The sequence below is a fragment of the Neodiprion lecontei genome, chromosome 4 (genome assembly GCF_021901455.1).
Source record: "Neodiprion lecontei isolate iyNeoLeco1 chromosome 4, iyNeoLeco1.1, whole genome shotgun sequence".
Classification (NCBI taxonomy): Eukaryota; Metazoa; Arthropoda; class Insecta; order Hymenoptera; family Diprionidae; genus Neodiprion; species Neodiprion lecontei.
Genome location: NC_060263.1, coordinates 22713754 through 22739443, shown reverse-complemented (window position 1 = coordinate 22739443; position 25690 = coordinate 22713754). Strand labels below are relative to the sequence as shown.

The 25690-nt window shown below is 37.4% G+C and overlaps 2 protein-coding genes and 1 long non-coding RNA gene across 6 annotated transcripts in view; 2 read left to right on the top strand and 1 right to left on the bottom strand.

Moving 5' to 3' along the window:
- LOC107218374 (carcinine transporter) overlaps nucleotides 1-4858 on the top strand; it is a 37066-nt gene extending 32208 nt beyond the window's left edge. For all 3 annotated transcript variants that reach the window (XM_015656223.2, XM_015656222.2, XM_046737413.1), the window contains 7 exons: nucleotides 214-472; nucleotides 816-1008; nucleotides 1199-1417; nucleotides 1832-2046; nucleotides 2269-2444; nucleotides 3077-3249; nucleotides 3359-4858. In XM_015656223.2, the coding sequence (XP_015511709.1) occupies nucleotides 214-472; nucleotides 816-1008; nucleotides 1199-1417; nucleotides 1832-2046; nucleotides 2269-2444; nucleotides 3077-3249; nucleotides 3359-3458 (1335 nt within the window). In that variant the 3' untranslated portion in view covers nucleotides 3459-4858. The remainder of the gene's footprint in view (nucleotides 1-213; nucleotides 473-815; nucleotides 1009-1198; nucleotides 1418-1831; nucleotides 2047-2268; nucleotides 2445-3076; nucleotides 3250-3358) is intronic.
- LOC124294012 lies at nucleotides 281-24258 on the bottom strand. The gene is made up of 2 exons (XR_006903904.1): nucleotides 24127-24258; nucleotides 281-481 (listed from the first exon to the last, which is right to left on the bottom strand). It is a non-coding gene; the product is annotated as an uncharacterized LOC124294012 (long non-coding RNA).
- Nucleotides 6295-25690, top strand: part of LOC107218372 (basal cell adhesion molecule) — a 32436-nt gene continuing 13040 nt past the window's right edge. Inside the window, exon 1 of one of the 2 annotated variants that reach the window (XM_015656220.2) lies at nucleotides 6295-7201. In XM_015656220.2, the coding sequence (XP_015511706.1) occupies nucleotides 7093-7201 (109 nt within the window). In that variant the 5' untranslated portion in view covers nucleotides 6295-7092. Of the gene's footprint in view, nucleotides 7202-7244; nucleotides 7321-25690 lie in introns of those variants that run through there. The other variant, XM_046737423.1, reaches the window with a different exon arrangement.

The following is a 25690-nucleotide window of genomic DNA, read 5'->3' as shown; positions in this document are numbered from 1 at the left end:
CATAACTGTGAGTGACTTTGAGTGAGTTTCTTTGACGGTGTGGATCTGACTTCAATAGTGGTTACCCCTCGATACTGTTCATTCCTAAAACCCAATGTAAGTGAATTACCATTTTCAGTTGGGTAGTTTCAAGGATTGCTTGCTCTTCCATCGTACTCAAACCATTGTATTTATGCCACTTGTGTTAATCGAATCTTATGTTTACGATTACAGTTGGAATGGGTTTGCGATAAGACTTACCTATCTTCTGCAGCTCAGTCTGCATTTTTTGCTGGTAGTATGATAGGGGGCCTTGTGTTTGGATACGTTGCTGATCATTACGGACGGATCCCCGCCTTAGTAGCGTGCAACGCAGTGGGCTTCTTTGCATCAATTGCAACAGTTTTCGCAAATAGTTTTTGGTCCTTTTGCTTGTGCAGATTGGTTGTTGGAACGGCCTTCGATAACTGCTTCAACATCCTCTTCATAATCGGTAAGAGTTCTGAAATTTATTTTTATACTTTTAGTCAAAAGTCAAATTTAGCCGCCACTGTATTAACGATCAATGATAAAATTTGAACGGCGGTTCAAGTTCTCTGGGTTCCAATTTGTCAATTGGAAACTCCATGTTCCCAACCCGATACCGGCCTCCTAAAATATATTTTTAGTAGGGGGAAAGCATATTATGTACAAGGTGGATGAAACGTCTTCGGTTAAACACAACCATACAGTCTCAATGATTAAACAATATGAATATCTGTAGACGCGAATGCAGTGATTAGCTGTAAAATATTTCACGCAAATATTAACGCTGATCTTCAATTTCCATTTTACAGTCATAGAATATGTGGGCCCAAAATACCGGACCTTAATAGCCAATCTGTCCTTTGGAATATACTTCGCGGTTGCATCTAGTATTCTGCCATGGATAGCATACTGGATTGCTGACTGGAGGATTCTTAGTGTTGTAACCGCGGCTCCATTAGCCATTGCCTTCGTGGGGCCATGGATCGTTCCAGAGAGTGCGAGGTAAGCTTATAACGACTTATTTTTGCTCGTTAAGTTGGGTCATTCGCATTCGGCTGCATGCGAAATCATTTGTCATGTGAATTATACGTTCTTCATGTCCAATTATTCATTTAACCTACGTCAGTAGTCAGCTTGAAAGTCTTTTTTCTGACGAAGAATAGAATTATTCCTAAATCATTCTTTGTTGCAGATGGTACATCTCAAGTGGTAAGGTAGACAAAGCTATTGATATGCTCAAGAGGTTTGAGCGTGTGAACGGCAAAACTGTACAGCCAGAAATTTATGAAGAGTTTCGGGAAAGCTGCAACAACATCATCAAAAATGACAAGTCACACAACAATTACACAGTGCTGGATCTCTTCAAAAAACCACGACTTGCACGGATAACAGTGATGCTGATTATCTGGTGGTAAGATGAACAAGTTGCGCATAATTGGAAAATAAAAGATCATCGCTTTTTGCAATTGTACATTGTGGAATGATTCCGTGAATTCAGTCAAGATTCAATGTATCGTTATATATCTCGCTTTGTCTGCATACTGAAGTTTTCATGAATTGTGAAATTATGGTTAAAAATGAAAAGTGTGTCGTGTTGGTGATTGACTGCCTTTACACATTTTTCCAACCATGTCGTTTTGAACGTAAATTATACAGCTTGTCGAAAGCATGCTTCAATATGAATGGAATCGTTGGTACTGTAATGTTTCAGCCAACTTTGCCATCATATTTCAAATGTACTGTTCAGTAGTGGCACGGTGGATGAAGATTCTTCACGTTCCACTAACGTGATTCAGGTTAATTTCATACATCCTTGTGATTACAGGCTTGCAATGATCATTGTCTTCGACGGTCACGTTTGGAACATGAAACTTCTGGACCCCAATGTGTTCATGTCGTTTTCACTTGCTGCTCTCACCGAACTTCCGGCTGCTATAATTCTTGCAATTCTCTTGGATCGTTGGGGTCGAAGATGGATGAGTTTCTTGTCTTTGGCAATGTGTGGTATATTCTCCTTCATAGCCGTCGCTACTCCTGCCGGTTTGTAGAGACAAAGTTTTGCTTATGCATTATCAACCGAAGAAGACAAAGAAACAAAATTACAATCATAATTCTTTATCGAAGTATTTACGTTGAGAAGAAATAAAAACTCATAGACTTTCACTGACATTTTACCGATCAACGTTCAACTAACGTTATTTCTGACATTCTCATTACGTAAATTTTGAAGTGTGATTAATAAATATTGTATAATATTTTCAGGAGGGCCAACCGTAATTATGGCTATTTTTGCCCGTTTGGGTGTAAATATTGCCGCAAATATTGGCTTCCAGTATGCCGCTGAAATGTTACCTACAGTTGTACGAGCTCAGGGTGTCTCACTTATCCACATCATCGGTTACTTCGCACATATAATCGGGCCCTACATTGTATACCTGGTAAGTTTATCTAAATTGGTTAACTATTTGGGAGAATTTGAAAGTAAAAAGAATCCGTATTATATAAGCCGGGAATTACATTTTATATATTTACAGATGCAGTTTTTTCTAAATTAGAACTGAATAAAACATTTAAAAAATTCCAGAAAATCACGATTCTAGGTCTAATTGTATTTTCTCAAATCTTGAATCATACGGTTCATGTTTTGTGAAACGTAGACCACAGCTCTGGTCGAGTGCTTTCATGATTTTAAAAGAAGACGATTCATATTTATTTAGTTTCCGCATTATCTCCGGAAATCTTTGCAGATGAAAAATTTGGCACTGCAGTTGAAGCAGAAATTCTTATTATGTTTGTCATCAAGCCACAAACTTTGTGTGGAAAATTTGAAATCGTCTTTCACCATAATTGGACACGCACTTTAGTAAATGTTCTTTTGTTTCTCAATTGAAATCAAATTCCAAATCAGAAACAAGATTGAGAAATGTTGAAGAAAGTACTTAAACATTTTTATATTTGAAAAATTGCATTCGGAAGATCTTCAAAACATTTTTAGAATATTAGACTGAATTATAATCGAAATCTGAATATTCGTCACCGTATAATAATGTAAGTTTTTCTCATTTTACAGGCTGATGTCGCTCCGCAGCTGCCGCTTGTGGTGCTGGGTCTTTTGTCAATGTCCACAGCGTTTCTGACTCTATTTTTACCAGAAACTTTGGATCAAGATTTGCCAGAAAGTCTTCAAGAGGGTAATGATTTTGGCAAAGAGCAAAGCTTCTGGTGGATTCCGTGCATCAGCAGGTAAGCAAAGCTAGAGAAAAACATTAGTTGCTTCACTGATTTTAAATGAAAAAAACGGTATAACAAAGTACGAAATAAACCGTGGTATAATTTAATATGGATTTTGCAGGACTCCGGAAAAGAAGAAGGCCTACAGAAAGAAATTAGGTGTGACAAACGCAGGTTTTAATCCAGGAAGTCTGAGCAGAATCGATTCTACAAAGTTATAACGAAGCTTTTAGCTCTTGTCATGTAAGCTAAACGGATTAATCAAATTGTTGTGAATATCAACATATCGGTGAATTGAAGCTAGGCTTCAAGAGACGAATGTGTGTATTACTTTTTCTGGTCGTTTCGTTTTTATTTTTATTTTTCGTAGCATGTATAGATGCAAACTTAACAACGTGTGTGAAAGTAATAACCGTTGAATTGCTCAATTAATTTTTACACTTGCTTAAGTATTACGAATGCATTCGTGTCACATGTTTCGAGTGCTCGTTGCCAACCGAGAACTTGCACATAAAGCAATAAGATCGACTGGGTTGAATAATCTTTATTCGAGTAAGCTGAGTACGAAAATGCGATACACCACAACGAGTATTTTATACCTTGAAAAAAACTTTCACCTATCCAGAAAAAATTATTCCGCGGGAGGATAATGTAATGCATCAAAAAATTACTATACGAAAAGGATTTCTGTAACTAGATCTGTATGGGAACTTTCAAGAATGTTGCCGATACGTATAATGTATGCATGTACGTAGAACTAAAAATATGCGTGAATGGATATGAGTCTACTCACCAATTGCTTGTACAAGACAGAGTTCTTACATTAACGAACAAAGTTGTACAATATCTAACCTGGAAGATGATTAGATTCTAACATCAAATTCTGAATAATTTAATTTGAGTGATGATTGTGACGAGTCACATATTGTGATTTTTGTGTTCTAGGAGTGTTAATAAGTCATAAGGACATGGTTATATTATTTCTCATATGGCGTTGATTTGTCGTTCGCAGTACAGAAATGTTGCATTTATTGCAAGTAGAGGGTGCTTATTCCACTGGCAATTAAAATGCGTCATAGGAATATTTATTTACAAAACAAATGCATACTGTTCTCGTTTACGGAACGTAGGAGATACTGGACACGTGTTCGTTTGGAAAGTCTATTCTAAATGTTAGGGTAGATTTGTGCGGAGCGGAACGAGCGTGGCACGGAACGAGTGATTGCATAACTTATCGCATATGACGTTTTGTTCTACCTACGAAAATAGCGAACGGAAAAGAACGAATATGCTGGATATCGCTTGTTCAGCGCGACGCTTATTCTGCTTAATTAAAACTCGAGTTCAATTTTGAAGGACTTTTTGTGGAAATTGTGCATAAGTCTTCGTAGACTAGGATGCATGAAAACAAAAACCTGTTTTTTGTGGTTATATTAGTTATTACAAATGCTGATTAGATGTTAGCTGTATGTTTATTATCTCCATTGTTATAGCTTTTGTTGTTATTCTGAATTCGTAATTTAATGTATAATACGATGAAGTTGTAACTATTTTTTACAATAGTGAAATGATAAATTTTTAGATAAATGCAATAAATTTTTGTCAAATATCGCAAATCGAATTGAATTGATGAATTTTTCTTGTGTGATACATCTTGAAAAATATGCCGAAAAAAAATATGACACTGACCGTATGGATGGTACTTTTTACTGGCATTGCTTGAATTCACGATTGCACGTTTTGTCGTCAAATAAGACTGATAACGAGTCTAGCCAAATTTAAGATAGCCGTTTTCGGTGAGAATAATACACGCGAACGTTTGGCGCGACGCGTGCCTAGTTGTCGTTCACCTCTTATATCAACAAAGAAAACTCAAACAATGTTAAATTAAAATGGACAAGTCTTACACACTGTATTCAACATCAAGATTGACATAGAAACTATACGACGAATTATTGACTAAATGCGGAACGAACTATGAAATTACAAGATACGGTCGGACACTGTTCACACACAGGACACGTATGTAATATGTGTGAACCTAAGGTTTTATAACCTTTTTTATAACCTTTCTAAATTCACAATACTGCGATATTAATGTTCAATAATTTCAATAGTTAAATTCGAATATCCAAAAGGTATATGACAATCGCATCACGCACAATGTTGGAAAATTTATGTCGGAAATTTTTAACAATGTAGATGGTTCGTGTGAAGCACACGTGATGTAGGTGTGATCCTGAAAGCATCGATATCTGAATATTTGTCACGTCATTGCCACATGAATATGCTACGTGGGGTAGTGACAATCAATGATAACCCCAAAAATCACGGAGAAATCTGCGATCTCACGACACAACCGTGATTTCGATACATCATATGTGAGTGAGTCATTTATTTTCGTGAGTTGAAGTAACAAATTTTACGAAATCAGTAATAAACATAGCGATGAAGCATTTTTTAAAAGTGACTGTAAAATATTACGTACAACGGAATCAAATTGAAGTTTATTCGCATTAGCGTGAATATTCAAATTTCTTAACCAGTCTCGTTGTCATTTGATGGAATGATTGTTAACACGTATAATGATTTTACGTATATTCTTAAAGTGGTTAGTCGCAATTCAAATATTAAATACGATATCGAAAATTCATAACGAGCCAATTCTTAAGGTCGAGAAAACAACGTAATTCATAGCACATCAAGGGAATATTTGATGATAGTGGCCACTTTAGTCAGTCGCAATGACTTTGTGTCGTGGGCTACCGCGGGAGGATTGCTTCCTGCCTGATTGTGAGTGTAGGTGGCCACTTTCATCAAATGTTCCTCACACGGGCGGTGAGAAATATACATATTTCTCAACAGCGAGAGCCCTCTGTATAAAATGAAAACACACCGTTCACTTCTATGATGCATGGACAACGGGGGTGAAGATTGAAAATGACACCGCGTGTACCAAAAAACACTCTGTATCGAGAATTCAAATTTCGAATTTTTTTATTTGTTTTTTTTTTTTGTTTTTTTCGTCAAATGTGATGAAAATGGAAAATGTACGACGAAACCGTTCAATCATTTCTTACCCTCAGTACGGTTAGATAACTTTGGATAACTTCTGGATATTTCAATTTGATTCCGCGTCAACCGTTGATTCTTCGCTCAAATTAATCGCACTTGCTAACCTAATTTCTTATTCATATATCTACATACCCTAAGCCCTGATCTTTCAGAATAAATTTAGGTGAAAACAAATCTCTGTAAAGATATGCATGACTTCTACTCAATTCGTCCTGTTAACATATAAATTGCCGTTTAACGGAACAATCAGTTCAGGAAATTCAATTCAATTTCCTAAGAAACTCTTTAGTGTTTGAGATACAGCCGCTGAAAAGATGTGAGGGCAAAGTGGGGAGAGAAAAGTGTAACGGGGTCGCGGGAATTGAGGGGGATGAGTCGGGGTGGCAGGGACGAGGGATGGAAAAGGATTTTCGCGAAGAGAGAGAGAGAGAGAGAGAGCGAGAGAGAGAGAGAGAGAGAGAGAGAGAGAGGAAGTCCCTAGGTATATAGCTCTGAGGGTTTATCTGCGCGGGCGCGCGTCCGGCGCAAGCTCCTCATGCAGCATCCTCGTCAGTTGCAAGTCAGAGAAATAGAGGCGAGGCTGTGTCTGCGTACGCTGGATTTCTTTTGTACCCCATAAAGGGTGAAAAAACCCCCGTTATTTGAAAGTTTTCCGGTGTAGATTAATCACGTTTATTGTCCAGCGAGGATTTTGTCCGGGCCGCGGCTTCGATTGATTGAATTTTTTTTCTGTGATAATGTGTTTTACCTAATATCATACATTTGAATACATATGTATTGATGTTTTCGCACAAGTCATTCGCGATGTTACCGTTAAGTGTGGTGGAAAGTAATAGCGGTAGGAATTTTCGACGACTCCTGTTCCTCGTCGTTGTTTTCACCGCTGGGGGTAAGTTGATTCATTGTTAGATTCTTGTGAGAGATAAAGAAAATGAATCGGTTCGTGCATCGATATATCGTTGAAACTTGGTTATCCCTGTTATGTCACGATTCGCCCGACGATTTGCGGTAAGTCTTGTTATTCGATTTCTCGAGCGTGGTCCAAAACCGATTCGTTTTTTCGTCAGAGTTGAAATGTTGAAAGCCGGCATTGCGATTGTTGTCCGAGAAATTTTCAGTACCGTTGGAACACGATAACGATACTTCATTTTTCAATTTATTACTCCACCCAATTCAAGCTAGCAATAATCGGCAATTGGGTTAACTTTCGGAATCGATGGTTGATTTTAATTGATATAAAGAGCGCGATAACATTTCGGCGGCATTCTCTCAGGTATATCACAATCGATTGTACATTAAAAATCGATTCGTCTTCGATTTACGCTTTATTAGACTTATACCCGTAAACTTTGGCTATTGACATCGGGATTGTCACAATGTAATTTTCTCTCCTCATTGTCTCATCAATTACTCGTAGCTACGTCCTTTACTCTGCTAATTAGCGGAGGACAACAGCTCGGTCGGTAGTTCACACGTTACCAACTAACCAAGGCATTACAAATTCACATTGTAGGTATTCTGCAGTCAATAAAGTGCTTCAAGTAGCCCGTTAGCTCAAGCCTTGCAAAATTTGCGGAACCGAATGATGCGTGGAAAGTTTCCGTTTTAATAAGCTTGGAAACCAATTATAGGAACCTTTTGTGTCGTACTGAAACCATTTTCGCGAGGCTATACTTGTTCAAGTTAACCCTTGTAGCCTCACTTTGGAACATTCCGCACTAGACGACATTTTTAAGATTTATAAAAGGTAATGATAAAATGTAAATAAAAGTTTATGGATTATTAACAAAGTTTTACAAATCACTTTTGTTTCCTTTTTACTCATTTTTTCTTTCTGACTTTATCATTGTTCCTTTTTAAATAGTTTCAAATCGTTTATTGAACCGTACAGTGCCATAACAAGTTCGCGTAATCTGTTACATATAGAACACAACGAATTTGACTTTCGTTGGCGGTTTTAAAATGAGTAATTCGAAAGATTTGGAAAGGTTTTCTACCTTATATATTTAAAAATATTATTTATCGTGAGTTTATAAAACGGAGATAAAATTTTGCAGGCTTGCAATCGGGTTGCCAAATTATTTGTTTATTCGCCGTATTCGAATTGCTTTATTATGCATTTCAATTAGCTCTTCAAAGGCAAATATTGAGGAATAACGTGAATAAGATACCGTTGCTTATGGGTAACTCCAACGAAATCCGGCCACTCGTGGAACTTGCAGACTACCATCGATTTTGACGAAACTTTTTGCTCGAGCTTACCGTATCTATAGAAACTGAACGCCGAAGTATCAGAATGTACGGGGACTCCGTTCTTGAGACATTGTCTTTGGACGAATAACGTCTCGAAATCGGTAATTAAATTTTTTTTTTGTTTTTTTCTAAAAAAACCATGGTTTCCCGTATCAGTACATGCAAAATTCCCAAGTACTAGTTGAACAGATCCACCGCTGAAGAAGTCTATTAGAATTAGAAATCAAGCTTTCATTCGCAAGAAAAAACATATTCAATTTCTCGAATTTAATTCTATTTCAATCATTGTATAAAAAAGTGTGTTATTTTAACTTGGATTGGTTTAAAAATTATCTCAATCTTTTGCTCTTTCGCGGCACATTGTCAGGCACACAGACGATATAGGAGGTTGTGAAAATTCAATAAAAAAATAACGTGCGAGTATTACTTCGAATTCTTTACTTTTAGATGCCCTGCGCACACGAGAGTAAGTTGAAAAGGTTGTTGAATAACGGCAAATAGATTTCAAATAGCCTATAAAACAGTTGTAGATTTTCGTCAATTTTTTTTTTTTCACGTTGAAATTTCCGATTTGTTGATTCCATGGAATAACCGCGGAAGACGGATATTTTAATTTTGTTTACGAATGCGTAATAATTATCGTCATCACGGTTCAATTACAATTCAAAGAGTTATCGTTACGTATTAACATTACTAGCAGTTACTATTGCAAGTACGTAACAAGACGAACATATTCTTATGCGAACGAGAGTGCCGACAGACGTTGTTCTTGTTTTTTTCTAGCCAAATCACGATATTATGTAGTGAGATATGCAATCGTTTTGTCGCAAAACCGCACCGTTATTCCATCCATATTTAAGTAATAAATCTACCATTTATAGTATTTGTGTATTTATGTAGTTGAATGTACGATATCTGTGTCTATTATTATTATTGTTTATATTCACTTGTTCGAGGGTGAACAAATAAAAAAGGAACAAATCGGATAACGTTATGTTTGTATACGGCTCTGTATAGTGCATATATCCCAGTGACTCTGTACTTTTATCCTTGCAGTAATTCTACAGTCTCCTTTTCTTGTTATAATAGTTTCACGGCTGGCGATGTAAATTCAAAATGGTGACCAAATCCTGTTGCTGCTCGTGTCCACCATTTTGAATCATACGAAGAATGATTCTTTTTCTTGATTAACTCAGCCATTTACAATTTTAACGAAAAATTTCAAAGACTCAACTTGTAGGAAATTCAATTTTTATTTTTTATTTTTAATTTTTAATTTTTATTTTTATTTTTAATTCAATATTTAAGGTTGTACGCCAATGGCAAAGGAAAAGAGAAACGTCAAAGTATTTTCTTGCGAACCATTCGACAACTGAAAACCGCTGCGAAATGAAATTCAAATTATTTCCATTGAAAAAACTCTTTTCCACATCACCACAGGGGTAGAGTTTCAGGTGCGTTTTTATTTATTTTCTTTTTCTTTGCCGCGATATCCCCAGTAAGCTTAATCCACGTATCATTACTAGCAAGTTTATTTCGATTTCCGACGTTCCCTTCCACATAAGATTTTGAAATGGGAACGCCGTTTTTTTCTTTCATTATAAGAAAAAGAATGAAAATAAATGAAAATACATCGCTCGGATCCTTCACACTGGCAAGATAAAAACGGAGTTCCCATTTCAAAATCTTATAAGGAAGAGAACGTCAGAAAACGAAATAAACTGGCAAGTAATGATACGTGGATTAGGCTTACTGGGGATACCACGTGAATACAAAAAAAAAAAAAAAACAACGCGCCTGAAACTCTACCCCTGTGGTGATATGGAAAAGGACTTTAACAATGAAAACAATTTGAATTTCATTCCACAGAAGCATTCAGTTCTCTAATGGTTCGCGAAGAAATATTTTGATGGTTCTCCTTTTCTCTGCCGTTGGAGTACGACCTTAAATATTGACTGTAGGAAAAAAAAGGCAAAAATGAAAATTGTAGAAAATTTAGTTCCTTGCAAGTTTTTTTTTTTATGTTTATTTATGCCCTAAAGTTAAAAATAAACTTCATAACGCAACAGTTTTACTTCGCCACCTTTTTCAAGTTTAATTCGAAAACTGTCAATCTTCGAAAAAGAATGTACAGACCAAAGTTGTAGAAAATTAAATTTCCTACAAGTTCGGTCTTCGAGATTTTTCGTTAAAATTGAAAATGGCGGACAATAAGCAACAGCCGGACTTGGTCGCCATTTAGTATTTACAAAGAAAAAGCGACGGCGTAATTAATGTTATTTCCGGTCGATTATTTGGGCATAGTGACTGGGCTGATATGCATACATGTATTATATTACGCGTATTGCGTGTCCTTCGTAGGTTGAAAAATCGAGGCAACGTCTCTAATGCTTGTACAGTGTAGCGGGGTTCTTTTATTACATTTTGGCCAACGTCACTCTTCTTTCTGCAGGTTCACAAAGAACTTCTTAAAGCAAAAAAAGGTTTCCGTTTCAACGGTAACGAAGAATTTTCTGATCCAAAAACGAGTCGTATATTGCCCACGATGCAATTAAGACAAGGTTATCTTCGACACTGTACCAAGAACGCTATCATTTCACAAGTTTAAACAACTATCTTCTACGGTAATTAAATGTAAAAGTTTGAGTATCCGAGTTAAGTTTTCACTTGTGTACAATACGTGCCTTGTGCCAGAGGATGGAATTTCGACACGTAAAGAAGAATAAACAAGTCGTTCAATATGACAATAAATATTTTATGGACCACTTAAAATTTCTTTCCAATGACTTGCAAATCCTCCCAACTTTGTTCCAACCGCATGCGATACGCAAAAGTGAAGGGATTGAGAAATTGTTATGGTTTTTTTTCCCGAAAAATTTTAAAAATTTACCGTATTTTTTTGTATATTTGACAATGTATCGTAAAATAGCATTAATATTTGAAATTTCGAAGACCTTCCGGCTACTCAAAGCAACGTATTTCTTCGCAATAATTTTCAATTTCGCTGTGAATAAAAGCTGAATTCTAGCTGGAGGATTAACTCCTTTGGTAACAGATCTTTCCAAACATTACACGGATTTTTTTTTCTTTGTTTATTACTACACCATGGTTTTTTTTGAGAAAAAGAAGAATTACTCATTTTCAGGCGATTTCCGTCACAAATTCATACCTCGAGAACAAAACCTGCAGGTGACGGAAGCTTTAGCGAAAAGTTGAGTCAAAATCGACGATGATCAAGTTCTGACAATGACCGGATTTCGCTAAAATTACCACTTTATCAAAAAAATTTAATAAAGAAAAATTTCTAAAATTCAACCCAAGAATGCCGTTTAAACAAATTTGAACGATGTCATATTTTTGATTGTATGAAATCGTTTCATCATTTCTCATTTCCTTGCCTGGATAGCTTAAAACTTGCATGTATAAATATTTTCCATATAAGTAAAATTGTTTCATTGTAGCTCGTCGCAAAGCGTCGAATGAAAGTCTAGACATTTTTTTCTTATCGATTGTCTGACCGTTTCATTTCGCCTCGTTCATTCTTCATCGAGCAAAGCTGCCTTCAATTTTCGTATCACCGTTAGAACCTTTGTCATTTTCAACAACCCGAGGACTAATCTGTGTCCAAAAAAATCGCTATATCCTACTTCGTAGGACTGAAGAACCAATATTGAAAACTGATAAAATAATGTATATATATATATATATATTTTTTTTTTTTGTCATATTTACATTTTTCATTCGTAATTTTTTAATTTTTTTGCTAGAATAGCCTCTACAGAATAATGAATTTATGCTCACACCGACCCTAAAAATTTCGAATACTATCGTTTCTTGCATGTGTCTCATTCAGTTATACGTATTTAAAAAAAATTTTACCAAGATCTCAAAATACAAGGAAGTCTTCCGTCGTATTATTGCCGAATTCTCGACAAATCCGCAGCCTTAGTGCGAAACACCAAATCCTACGAGCGGGGCTAGCGTGCCCTTGTCTTGAGACTACATATATAGTTTATGGAATGGGTTGAGTGTGAAGGCGCGATTAGTAAAAGGGCTTACTGTTATCAAAGCAGTCGCTTTCGTTATGTGGGGGTTTACAAACCGTTTTTTTCACTCGTGAACCTTGGTGTTTATCACAACAAATATGTTTAGAAATTTGTATTATTAGAAACAAGTGACTCGCGAAGAAGTGAGAGTTTCCATTCTTTGTGATCTCATTGATGAATAAAATCAAGAATCAGTAGAGTCGGAATCAGTGACTTGAGCAACAATAATCAAAGATTCGAAATGAGGAGTAATAGTCAAGGGTCAAAGTGCTTAGTAATAAACAAAGAATCGAAACGAATAGTAAGAATCGGAGACTCGAAATGAACAGAACAATTTGAAAATTCGGAAATAAACAGCTTTGCGTCATCGTTTTTACATGAAAATCTTCATATTTTGGAATAGAACCGTATTTAATCTCAATCGTTGTACTTTCTCGTTACAATTAATTACGTAACGCGGTGACATGTAATTTCTTGTGTCTAACGAACGAAGCGTTTTGGGTCAAACTTGCAATTATAAGTAGGATGTTCTAGCCTTTCTATAAATAATCTTTTACAACAGACAATTATCACAATTAATTTCGAATCTTCACATACACTGCTAAACATACACTCACACAGCTCGATGTCATCTGCATCGATCAGAGGTAAGTTCGCTTGCATTGTTTACATTGGTATTATCCTTATTCATTCTACTAAACGTAAATCTACTATCTATATCTCTAAATTCGCAATCAGGCATGGTCAGCTTTAATTTTGGCCACAGTATATTAACAGTATACTGCGACCTACAAAAAAGTAAAATTTTTAACTCAAAGCCCGATCGAAAATCGTCCACTTTCCGCACTTCTAATAGTCAGAATACTATTTCCGCAGTCTTTTTTTTTTTTAAACGACCCGATATCCTTATCAGTGAAATTGTCAATTTGTAAATACTGAAATAATTCAACATTCTGAAGCTAACGCCACCGAAGTATATTTTTCTTCAAGTAAAGACTGAATTATATCAAACCACTGGTTCCGTTATTAGAAATTGCATATTAAAAACTCATGGATTTTAAAGCCCGCCAACGTTTCTTTCATATTTTTGCTGTAACTCCGACTCGTGAAAAAAAAAACCACCAAAGCGAAAATCGGACCTATATAACAGTTGACTCAGGTTCTTGATCTTCGAAAATACACTTGAATTTTCTTAGATTTTTGGCAGCACCGTAACTGGTGGTGAACCTCAACTGGCCCTGTAAGACCCAGGTTTCCGGTGGAGGGTTAAATTATATAGATACCGTTGCCTACAATTTGTGGTTAAATGGCAGATATGCAGGTTCACGTTTCGTCCACTGCCCACAGAGTGGGCAAGGAAAAGAGGACTCGGGTCATGTTTGAGGACGTCTTCAATGTAGTTCGAAGCTGCGGGCCAGAAAGTGGAGTACCTAAAGTTATTGTACATTTACCCATAGTGTAAGGAGTTAGGTATAACTACAGCGCAGCGGAAAAGTTCCGCCGGTTGACGTCACAGCAAGCGGTCAGTTCAAAACTGTCGAGATTCCGAAGGATATAAGAATGCTACGTATGAAATGGTGTTTAAATCTTCAGTCCACGCATCGAACACTCGTGGTGTTGACTGATACGTGGTTTTCTTTGTTTTTTTATTAATTATTATTTCAGTCGTCATATTTATATCCTGAAAGTGAGATGTAAATTTATACAATATTTAAAAAATATTAGTTAAAGCGTAGATAAGATTTTTAGTAAAGTGGTTTGGTAAAATAATATTTAGTATTCCGGTTGAGTATAACAAAATTTGGTAAAGTAAAGTTTTTTTGATATCAGTTCAGTAATAAGCAAAGTTTAGTAAAGTTTAGAAAAATAAGGTTCGGTAAAGAGTCGACGGTATAGGTTATTCATTCACCAAGTAGCATTCCGACAGGTAAACACAGTAATATTTTACGTGACTACAATGCAAGGGAGAAAGTACGAGTCTTGGATATTACACCATCCTGTTAGTAATTTTCAACATTTCTCCTGCTTTTTCTCATAGTTATCCTTTTGCATTTTTCTATTAATTTCTCGCACCCTGATATTCATATGTTCGAGTTCTTATTAAACAAATCAAAACCTCCTAGGTAATGTTTTTCAAGTTAATAATTTACCATCGAGCGTCGAACAGGTTGTGCAACGTTTTTGAAAATCCTTGATGACTTGGGTCAACATATTTCTATAAATGACGCAAAATACTTTGTCTATGACTCGAGCTATTTTCATTTTTTAGGCTTTCATTATTCACTTTCTCTGCAACATCCAATTGTTGCAGGCAAAGATATTCGTCAGCACTCGGAGCACATGTAGGTACTAAAATCTGCTGGAGGAACATCTCCTTCGCGAAGTTCATCGGCAATAATAAATTTTACTTCGTCGAATAAATTGCTTCGTTGGGATGTTTGAAATTCTCTTTGCAATACGTCGTTGAGCGTTAGCAAGTATTGTTCGATCGGGTTCGTTTCTACATTTTTTTTCACATTGAAGACATCGGCGGAATGCTTCCCTCCAATACATATATACATCACCGTAGACGATATTTGAAGTCCAGAGGCGATGGACGATCATTGGTGGCCCCAATTCCTCGAATGTACGAAAAAAGGTTTCCAGCACGTGCCGATTCGAGCGCGAAGTTAAAATATATTGGAAACTGAAGCTATTTGGGTTGTAACGCGATTGTAATTACGAAAGAAGTTGCTGCACGGAAATGATTGTAAATGTTATGCCTTTTCGGTGATTCAGGACTTATGTTTGAAACAGATTATTTTTCGCATGAGATAACATCTAGTTTCCAGAATTGAGAAAAGAATTGAGAGTGATTGAGAATAATTTTATTGCTCCATCCAACCACGTGAACCGACGCACTGAACAGAAAAAAAATATGATGCATGTATGAGAGCGTTGATCGTTGTTTCACAACTCTAAGTTTGTAGTACGAAATTCAGTGAACTTGGACGCACCAAAATATACTCATATTAGCAAACTCTACTGCTTCAAAATCATTGTAAAGTTAGAAAATAGTGATGTTTTATTCCAAGGCTTAGCTACGTTAACATTATACTAACTCCAAGACCGTATTCTTACGAGATTTCAATCAATTGTCTCGTTGTGCTAAATGTGTTCGGTAGATCAGTTCATTCGGCTACACAGATAAATTTTAATTTTGTAAATAAAATTAGAATCTTAGGAACAATGATAAAAACATTCAAAAAAATGACATTGACTAAGTTGGCCTGCGTCACCATGATAACCGAACCTGCATTACAGGAATTCTGAAAATAATTATTTCAATATTCATATCACTTGTTTGTGTTTAAATACTGTTTTCGAGTATCATAACGGAAGTTCTCTCTATCTCAGCAATGAAGCTGGTAAAAGCAATCAGATTCATCGCCACGTTCGTTCATCGATCAATATCAACTTGAACAGTTGTTTCGTTTTGAAAAACGTTTGTTTCCTGCAAACTTTTAACCACTTCGCAGCAGCTTCAGGGTCTTTGGGGAATCGGAAGTACCGAATACTTTTACCTTTGCGAGCCCCGACACGATTTTTACAACCCCGAATCGAACAGTTGAACATTTTATTAATTTCGGAAAACGACGCGTGATCCACCGCGTTTGTTCATGGGATTGTGACGTAACGATTGAGGTTATGTTATATCGCGTACGCGACCACGCGCCTGCGCTGCGGGCTCACTGTGATTGGTCGTGACATCAACTGGCGGAATGCGCGAGCATGTACGAAAATTATTTCCCTACCGAGCACATCTAACTCCATACACTACATGCATTTACACAAAGAGCACCTAGCGTCCCGTTTTACACATAGCAAACGTCACTTCCGCGAAAGGAAAGCCGAGCCGTGTGATGGCAGTTCGCGGCATCGCCGAGGCATCTCCCGGAACGGAACCGTGCTCGTTGCGTCAGTATATTTACAGAAGTATTGATTTACGTCGTCCGAGTAATGTATTTTTCATTCACTATTCAATACCGTGAAAACATTCTTTAATTGAAATCGTTTATGCCTCACAAAGTTACTAAATGTTACGAGTAGGAAAAAAAAAAGATGAAAGTAAACCACTTTCGTGAAAACAGGTTGCGAGCTTATGAAATTATAAATCAGGATCGTTGCCAAAGCTTCCACTTCCTCTGAATAGGTGAATATACTTGAGAATATCCGCGAGCAAATTTGGCATTTGGCTCTAAAAGTGGCGGTTAGAATGGCCAAGCAGGGGGCTATTAAATCGTAATCTTAGAGAACGAGATTCGGAGTGTGATTAGAAGGTCAGACCGTTAAGGCAGAGCGATATAAAAAAAACTATCATTATCGAACAAAAAAACTGAATGAAAAGACATGTAAGCTTCTTCTGAATTAAGATTATCCACAAAACTTTTTTAGTTATTCATTTTATTTTTGTTTTTTAGGCTCTAGTCCAGAATGCACACTCTGCGCGCATGTGAACCTTTTTCTAGACCCATAATAGTGTACTAAAAAAATCTGGAGTTTTTTTATTATTTAGTCATTTAAATATCTCGCAGACTATCGGTCCAATTGGATCGTAAGTTTAGTCATTCCACGGTCAAAAGACATGGCCGTGTCGGTAGAGACCAAAATAATTTAAATCCATTAATCCATTTCTGAGATATCATCATTTTTATTCCTTTGTTTGATTTTCCAATTCAAAGAACTCGAAAATTACTGGACTGATAAGATTCGAAATTTTATTAGTTCTGAGTCACGAAAAGTTTCGTCGATACAGACCAAAATCATCCAAATCAACCGACTCGTTTGCAAGATATTTATGCACAAGGAATGAATCGCACGAATACATACATACACAAACAAAGCATTCATCCAAAAATTGTCGTACCTGATTCTCTAAATTTTAAAATGACGAAATCAAGTCAAAACTTCACTTACAAGTTTTAGGCCGATTCTAATAATTACCCTTATTCTGTTTTGCTGACGAAAAATAAGAAGCGGAAGGTTAAAAAATATACTAATGCAATTAGACATCAAGTTGATATTCGTATATTCGGAACTCCAAACCAAAGACAGTGGAATCTAATTCAGCCACCTTCCGAACAGTGTTAATGGAGTCTTACTCGAACACAAAATGGTGTGAGAGAGGAGTGTGATGTGAAGTGTGACGGAGCAGGGTGGCTTATTATCCAAATCAAAAGTGAAAACGGGATCTCGACGTCTTATTACAGAATTCCTACGCCCATTCTGCGGCACGTTTTACGAGACCGGTATTTTTGGTATTGAAGAATCACAAAACTTAAGCGAAAACTAAAGGCTGAAACAGTAGTGAGTTATCAGTTACTATAAAATATAGAATACTATCCTGCCAAAAAATCACTAAACGGAGGCTTACTAAACAGAGTTGTTGAATTATAAAAACGGGCTTCCTTAGTATATCTTTGATCCGATTAGTTCACATCCAGGGAGAATCCGTATCTGGTTTACGAAACGTGGGGCCAGCTGGTGATTCACAACACAACGGATTTCTCTCAAAACCGACTTACATTTATTTATCGTTCGGTGAAACGCGCTTGGGTAGAAGGTTAAATTTTCAATTACCCATCGTCGAACAATATTGTTACAGCCAAGTACGCTAAAACAATATTGTCTCGGCAAAGCTATAGTTGCAGGCTAAAACTCCTCTTCGTTCAATTCAGATCGAGTTGGCTTATTCCAAATAAATCCTCTGTCGGAATTGCAAATAAATTACAGAGGTTCTTAGTGAAGTGATAAATTGCTGTTTTACATAATATTCAATGATATCAGGATTACAGGGCGTTTGCCACTCAAAGCATTTTTATTCTTTACTAGCACGGAATTGTAATAAGGCAGGTGAAAAGTGCAGAAATACCGACCATAGTGTTGACGGTGGAGGAAAAGAGGGACATGGTACGACATCGTGGGCAGAAAGTCAGTTTCCTGCGTATCAGGGATCACTTTGCGGTATTGCATTCAAATCGCGATCAGTGTATATGATCGAGCGAATAGTTGAAAAATTCTATTCGACAAACACCGTTGACTCCAGATTACCGAAAGTATTTCTAACCGGGAGAACGATTGATTGTGAGCGGCGAGTTGTATTGTTTGATCTTGTTTTTTGTAGCATCCAGACGGTTTAAAATAAACTGTTATAAGCGTTGAAGTTAACATCGTGCTTTTCCATTCGTAAGGAAATCAAATTTACTACCAGCAGAATGGAACGCCATTCGACCAGCGCGCAGTGCCAAAGCACAGAATGTGGAGATACAAAAAAATTAAAGTTCCGAAATCAAAAGGTGAGAGCGCCTAATGCTTCGAACGGCCGCAAAACCGAAAAAATCATTTGTCGATAATCAAAGTGCAAAAGGAGCACCAGGAGTACCCGTACCAAAACTCCAGGCACTTCAAAACCAGGTCCGTTATATTCTGCAAAATATGGCTGGCCAAATAATCGGTAAGATGGCAGAAGTATTCGGCGCATATAAGGGGACTCGTGGAGCAGGTATTACAAAAAAACACTTTGAGCGTCTCTTGGCACAGGAGCTTGAGTGGCCACCGAAAGCCTGTTGCCAGATGAACTCCTATTGACGAACCTTATTACTCCCGACGAAGTCGATGCTGACTCATCAAGCCGCTGGGTGATAATTTGACTCCTTTGCACGCTGCTCAGCAGCAGCAAACAGAGGAGTTGCGAAGAATTAGGTCTTCAACGGATTTTAGGATGTGCGATTTGTTCGAATCGCACTCAACGATCGTTCCCTATCAACAATCCGATTGTCAGGCGGGCTTTCACCGCGACACTAAAAACAAGTACTGTATTTTTGGAAACGTTTTCAATTATTCACTTTACTTCAGCACTCTCCGTGATTATGAAATATTATACCAACGATTAACGCACTCTTCCCACCCTGCGCAATGACACCGAAAAAATTTGACAACCTTGCATGGAATCAACGATACGTAAATACAGCTTGTAATATTTTGACGTCAGGGTGAACTTTTTTGACGAACATTGAAAACGTTGACTGCGTGTCAAGTTTCACTTACCATGCAGAGTTCCGTTGTTTCATGCAAAAGAGTTGAGCGCTTGGATTTTGAATTATTTGTATTCATTGTTTTTATCCTTTGTTCTAATATTCCGTAAATTCCTCGGGTTTTGAAATCGCAACTCATAACTCAGTTCTGTTTCAGCCTTTAGTTTGCGCCTGGGCTTTGTGATTCTTCGCTACCAAACGTTACGTGCTCATCACCATTTCACTCTCCTCTATTATTCATACCTCAACTTTCGTCCCTTCTGTCTAGAAGCTTTTCTATTTCGCCAGGCTATACAATCCCTCGCACACCCCGTGCACACCTGATTATCGCCTCTTATTTTCAGAACTCCGATCCTGCACTCTACTTCCCACACTCACTCACGCTGCGTTCTATTCATTCGATTCACTTCTGGTTCACCTTCAATAATACTTTTCTTTAGTTTAATGCTGTTTTAATTGTAATTAAATTTTTTATTTATATTGACGACACATACGTTTACAATCAATAGATTACCAAGTGTCATCTCACCTTCGAAACCCATATTTACTTCAAATACCTCAATCGCGAATCCTTATCCCGGTTATTTTTACATGCAACAACGAAGTTGAACCTAATCACACTCTATTCCTTGCCGCTTGGGAATAGAAGACCCTAAAGTCGTTAAACCAAAAACATTGGTTTCTCTAATAAGACGTCAAGCACCGATTTTCAGTTTTGATTTCGATAATAAATCACCTCATCACCTTCACATCACTTTATCACTCTCACACAGCTCTTTCCTCGAGTAAGACTCCGTTGGCGCTATTCGGAACGTGACTAAATCAGATTGCAGTATCACGATTAGGAGTTTCGAATATACGAATATCAATTTCATGTTTAATTGTACCGCTGTATATTTCAGCTTCCACATTCTCATTTTTCCCCGATAAAATGGAATAAGGATAGTTAAGATCTAGAGAATCAGCTCTGACAATTTTCGGATGAAAGCTGTGTTTGCGAGGCGTGATCATTCTGTACCATTCATTTCTTGTGCGGCAATATCGCGAGAACGAGTGAACGTATTTGGATGATTTTGATCTCTATTAACAAAATTTTTGCTAACTCAGAATCGATGAAACTATTTAGATTTAATCGTTTCGGTAGTTTTCGAGTCATTCGAACAAAAATATCAAAAAAGGATTAAGAGATGATATCTCGAGCATGGATTCTCATGAGTTTGATTTTAATCGACATGCGGCTACTGAGGTTAAAACCGATTTCACTTTGGATCTGATCAGTTTGACAGTTTTCAGAATATTAAAATAACAAAATACATGGGAGAACAGTATACAACTTATTGAAAGATTTCCATATAATTTATTAAACCAAAATACCATATTTATCACAAGTCCCTAGATACGGTCGCGAGCTCTTTCGTCTTCAATTTGAGAGACTTACATTTGCCCACGTTCTTTCAACATTCGTTTTGCCTCGAGCTCATTTGCGCACACTCGCAAGCAACTCGCCAAGTCAAGCATGCGCATGAGCTAGCGTTACTGAACCTAAGTTAGGAACAGCATTTCTCCGTGTCGAAGTTCAATTAACAGTTAGCAAAATGTTTGACCTTTCGGTCCTATGAACCTCGGTTACTTTTCCGTATTAGTTATTTGAGTGAGCGTTGTTTTGTATTTAAAACATGACTGACCGAGACATTCTCTAGTTCATAGAAGTCTTTTATTCCTTGCTTCGTTTATATTTCATAGCTCCTCAGAGATATCCGATCGTTCATCATCAACGAGATGCGATGTAACTCCTTCGCATTTGAAACAGTCGATTGATTACTTCGTTAAACTGTGATGAAATGCCTCCGAAATGTTCTCAAACAGGTATTTTTATATGAGTATGTAACGAACAAATTTTAATCGTGGTACGCATTAATTTGCCCCTTCAAAACAATATCTTACGAGTCTTCACAATTTTCGATTACCAGTCAATGACTGTTTCGTGTTTCCTTTCCAACTTTTACAAAAACTCCTAATTTTTTAGACGCTGCTTAGTCAGGATAGGCCAACCTTCACAGTTAAGTTCAATGAATCTGTATAATTTTGTGTGTCAAACGGTTAAACGTAGTAGTTTCAGTTTTCGATTTTAGTAAATTCAGTTGTTGAACTCTGAATTGATTTAACGTGTTGACTCGATCGTTACTGAATAAATTACTCGCTTTACTGTAACTAATTTATCTGTAGTAAAATTTGTTTCATCAAACATCGTTTCACTCACATTTTGTACTCATTTGCTTCATTTTTGTTCGATTACACTCTCCACAAAACTTATTTACTCCGCAATAACAATTCCCAGTTATTTTAATAATCGTTGTTGATCCAATTATTTTAACTACATTTTGAAACCGAATCGATAATCACATATCGTGAGATATCTACGATCCTTGCGTCTCGAAATTAAGTCTAACCTGTCCCTCAAAACCGCTGAGCAGGAAGTCGTTATCGTTAAGTTGGCAGCATTTGCCCGCCACATTGGGCTCACGTAAAAGCCGAGCAAGCGCACTGCGTTGCTTGGAACGGCCGGGTTGAAGAAAAACCGTGAGGAAACTGAACCAAGGAAAGAACGCGACCCTTGGGGAGTAAAACGAAGTCGTGTTGAGCACGCATAATAAGCTAAATTCAGGGCATGCTAATTCCAGCTACCAAATTACACAATCGGCCGAATTTAAAGGGAATACTCATAGCGCAAGCAGGCAATTTAATCCCGAAAAACGCAGTCAATCAAATTTAGCACCTACTGCAACTGCATACAAGCACAATAGGTTGTATTGCTCAAGCTTGATACAGGTTGCAAGTATACACAGCTTCACGGAAGACAAGGATAGCTCACAAATAACTGTCATGGCGCACTAACGCCCCTCCTTAAAAAAAAATTGATCCAAAGTCTAATCAGGAACTGCGGATGTTCCTGAATTAAGGAACACGTGGTTTGTTAATTTCGTCTTTGATGGATTCATCGAGCATCGAGAAATTTGCCTGATGGCGCTGGATCCAGAGCACACGCCACTTGAACGCGGTATTCGATGGCTGATTATGGAAACTGTGATAAGGGAGGCACTCCAGGCTTTACCCGATGATTACAGAACATGTAAATGTGGTGGTTACTCGATGCTCGATTCGTAAACACGAAGCAGAGACGCGTGCGTGGCTGCTAAGGATGGTGAACTTTTGACTCGTAATGTGAATGCGCGGCTGAGGGTCGTGAAGAAACTGATTCCGAAGACCGAGATGTTATTCTTGTAGACGGCGTTTTTATGGTGTTATAATTTTCCCGCAAATATTAAAAAGTAATTCATTTGAAAATTGGTCGTATCATTTCGCTCATTATTTTCTCAAACAAGGGCGTTCCCCCGAGTACATTTTACGAAGTTATGATTTTTTCTAACATAGCGAAACCCTCATCCCTCATCGAAACTTGGTTCCAGAATTTTGCTCATTTATTTACGAACCAAGCGCCTCCACCAAGTATTTTTGAGCCTTACGGTTATACGGACATCTCGCGTGTCTACAGAATCAGAAGTTACTTAAGTAACCCTCGAAAATTTCGGATCCATCTCTTACTCGGCCATTCGGAATTAATTAGACGCACTTTCGGATACACATCGAAGGCTAAGAACCAAAAAAGTGTAAACCATAAAATTGGTGTAAAATGCTACAAGGACGGATCTCAACTTCAACAGATAAATCCCATAAGAGCAGCCTCCGTCCAGAAGAGCAATCTTAAGAAGGCGAGATCACGTTCCATATGTGTTTCAATTTTTATCGAGTAAGGTCAAATAAAGGACAGCCAATATTATTGGAAACGAAATTCTGGCTGGGTCGAGAAAAACCATCTTCATGCTGTTTATTAACAAAAAAAAAAAAAAAACGCAAAAAAGGTACAATGCAACCTCTCAATAAAGCTGCTCACGGACTGTGAACGGAATACATTTCTCAGAATCTCGGTTCCCTTACTCCGATACAAACGTTCGTTCTCGACTCTCTCAATAGTGCCGCGCGAAAAAGTTTAACCTTCGTACCTTTGCGTTCCATTTACGTACGTACTACTGAACCACCGAAGTAATTATGTATGTATGTATGTCACCAGTGGCATTGTCGAATGAGAATGCGGAAATCGCCGGAGCGTAATATGGCAGTGGGGAAAGCGCCCGAGCACGGATTAGGGAAAACGGCACTATCGAGAGGTTGTACTGTAAATAAAATGAAAGGATTGGCAACATCTTAATTTGAGAGTTTCGATACAAGTTTAATTTGAACCAAATTCGCGACTGATGCAACGGCAACCGTTCAAGATTTAGATGATAGTTTTATGGGATGTGCGTTGGTAGGACGCGGTCATGAAACAAACAAGATGGCTACGCGTGATGTTGTAATTGTGAGATATGCGAATATTTTATTACCTTTACAAACGGCGATTCTTCCACGACGATTATCACAAACTTAATCCAATTTTCACCTAGCACTCGGCACACTGTCACACACGTATTCCGACATGACGGCACTTCACTCGCAAATTTGCCAAATTCGATACGTCGCGTAAGCGTGTTATTGTCCGACTGATGAGCGTCGCCCGTCAAAGGTACGTCGTAGGCCCCCCCCCCCCCCCCCCCCCCTCTTATCGGCACTCCCTCTTTCGGGGGTACGCGAACTCGAATACACTCTAAATACGCACCTTCGCTTCACAACATAATATATAAGAATTGTAATCAGTTGAGCATTCCCTGGTCGAGTAAGTCTCCGGCAAAGCGTCCTTAGATGCCAGGTTCAATTCGAGGCTACGTCGTTACTTTTACAAATCGCGAAAAAAATGTTGGAATTTAACTCGTTGCACGTAAGCACCAGCGTTTTTTTTTTTTTAAACGAGGTTCGAAGTATAAAAAAGCAGCTAAAGATTGAATTATTTCGTTTCAGCTATCAATTGAAAAAAAGAATTCATGTAAGGGGCTCGTTGATTCGACTCATTGTCAGCGCGCCAGATTTCGCTCATTCTTACACGTAAAGTAAATCTTTTGTTCGACTTGAATAATAATTAAACGGTGTTCAATCAGTTTGAGAGGAAACGCTAGTTCGTTGCCAGCAAACATCTCACGTGGAATAACGGAGAATCTTGAGAACTTGATGCCTGAACCAATTTCAGACGGTATAAGATATTAGCAAAATAAATCTTCGCATAACGCACAAAACACCGATACCGTGGTGTAATTGGCGACTAACAAAATTTATTACCGTACAACTCTTCGGAAAACGACCACGGCGGCACGAAATGTCGTTAACGAATTCCTGGACAGTTTTACGATGAATTTGCAGCCTTTGCTCTCTTAACAAGAAGCAGCTCACTTTTCAGAGTTTGTGACCGTGTCAAAATAAACATCACAAACATATCACACCCTTGGCTCGTAGTTTTCTGTTAGCCCTAAACAAAAAAATGAGAAATACGATACCGCGCCTCAAAATTGAAAGAAACGATTTTTCGCTAGGTATGTTTTTGTTTTTTTTTTTTCTTCTAATATTGATATTACTTCCAAAATATCCTAGCATGAAAATGGACAATTTAGACTAGATCCGTCAATGAACACTTTTTTTAAATAAATTTCCATTGTATCGTCAAATGATTGATATCCATTCACCAAATATTTACCCTAGTTGAACACTCAAATCATTTCTATTTGAGTGGGGAAATATGAACTTGGAAAATCGACTCATCTACAGTACAGAGTAGATACTAAAAATTCTAATTTAATTTTGTTTCTAACCTATCATCACAACTGTTGAATATCAGATTTCAGAGACATGTGGAAGCTAAGGTCTAAGTTTCAATCACGGTTTTATTGTAAATTGCCAGACATCTACTTGACAGTAGTATGTGATTTGCAGAAGCAGAAATTCAATGTCACTGATTTCCAAACAAAACGCGTGCGAAAATAGTGCAGAACCTTTGTGAAAGACTGTAGTAAATTCAACATG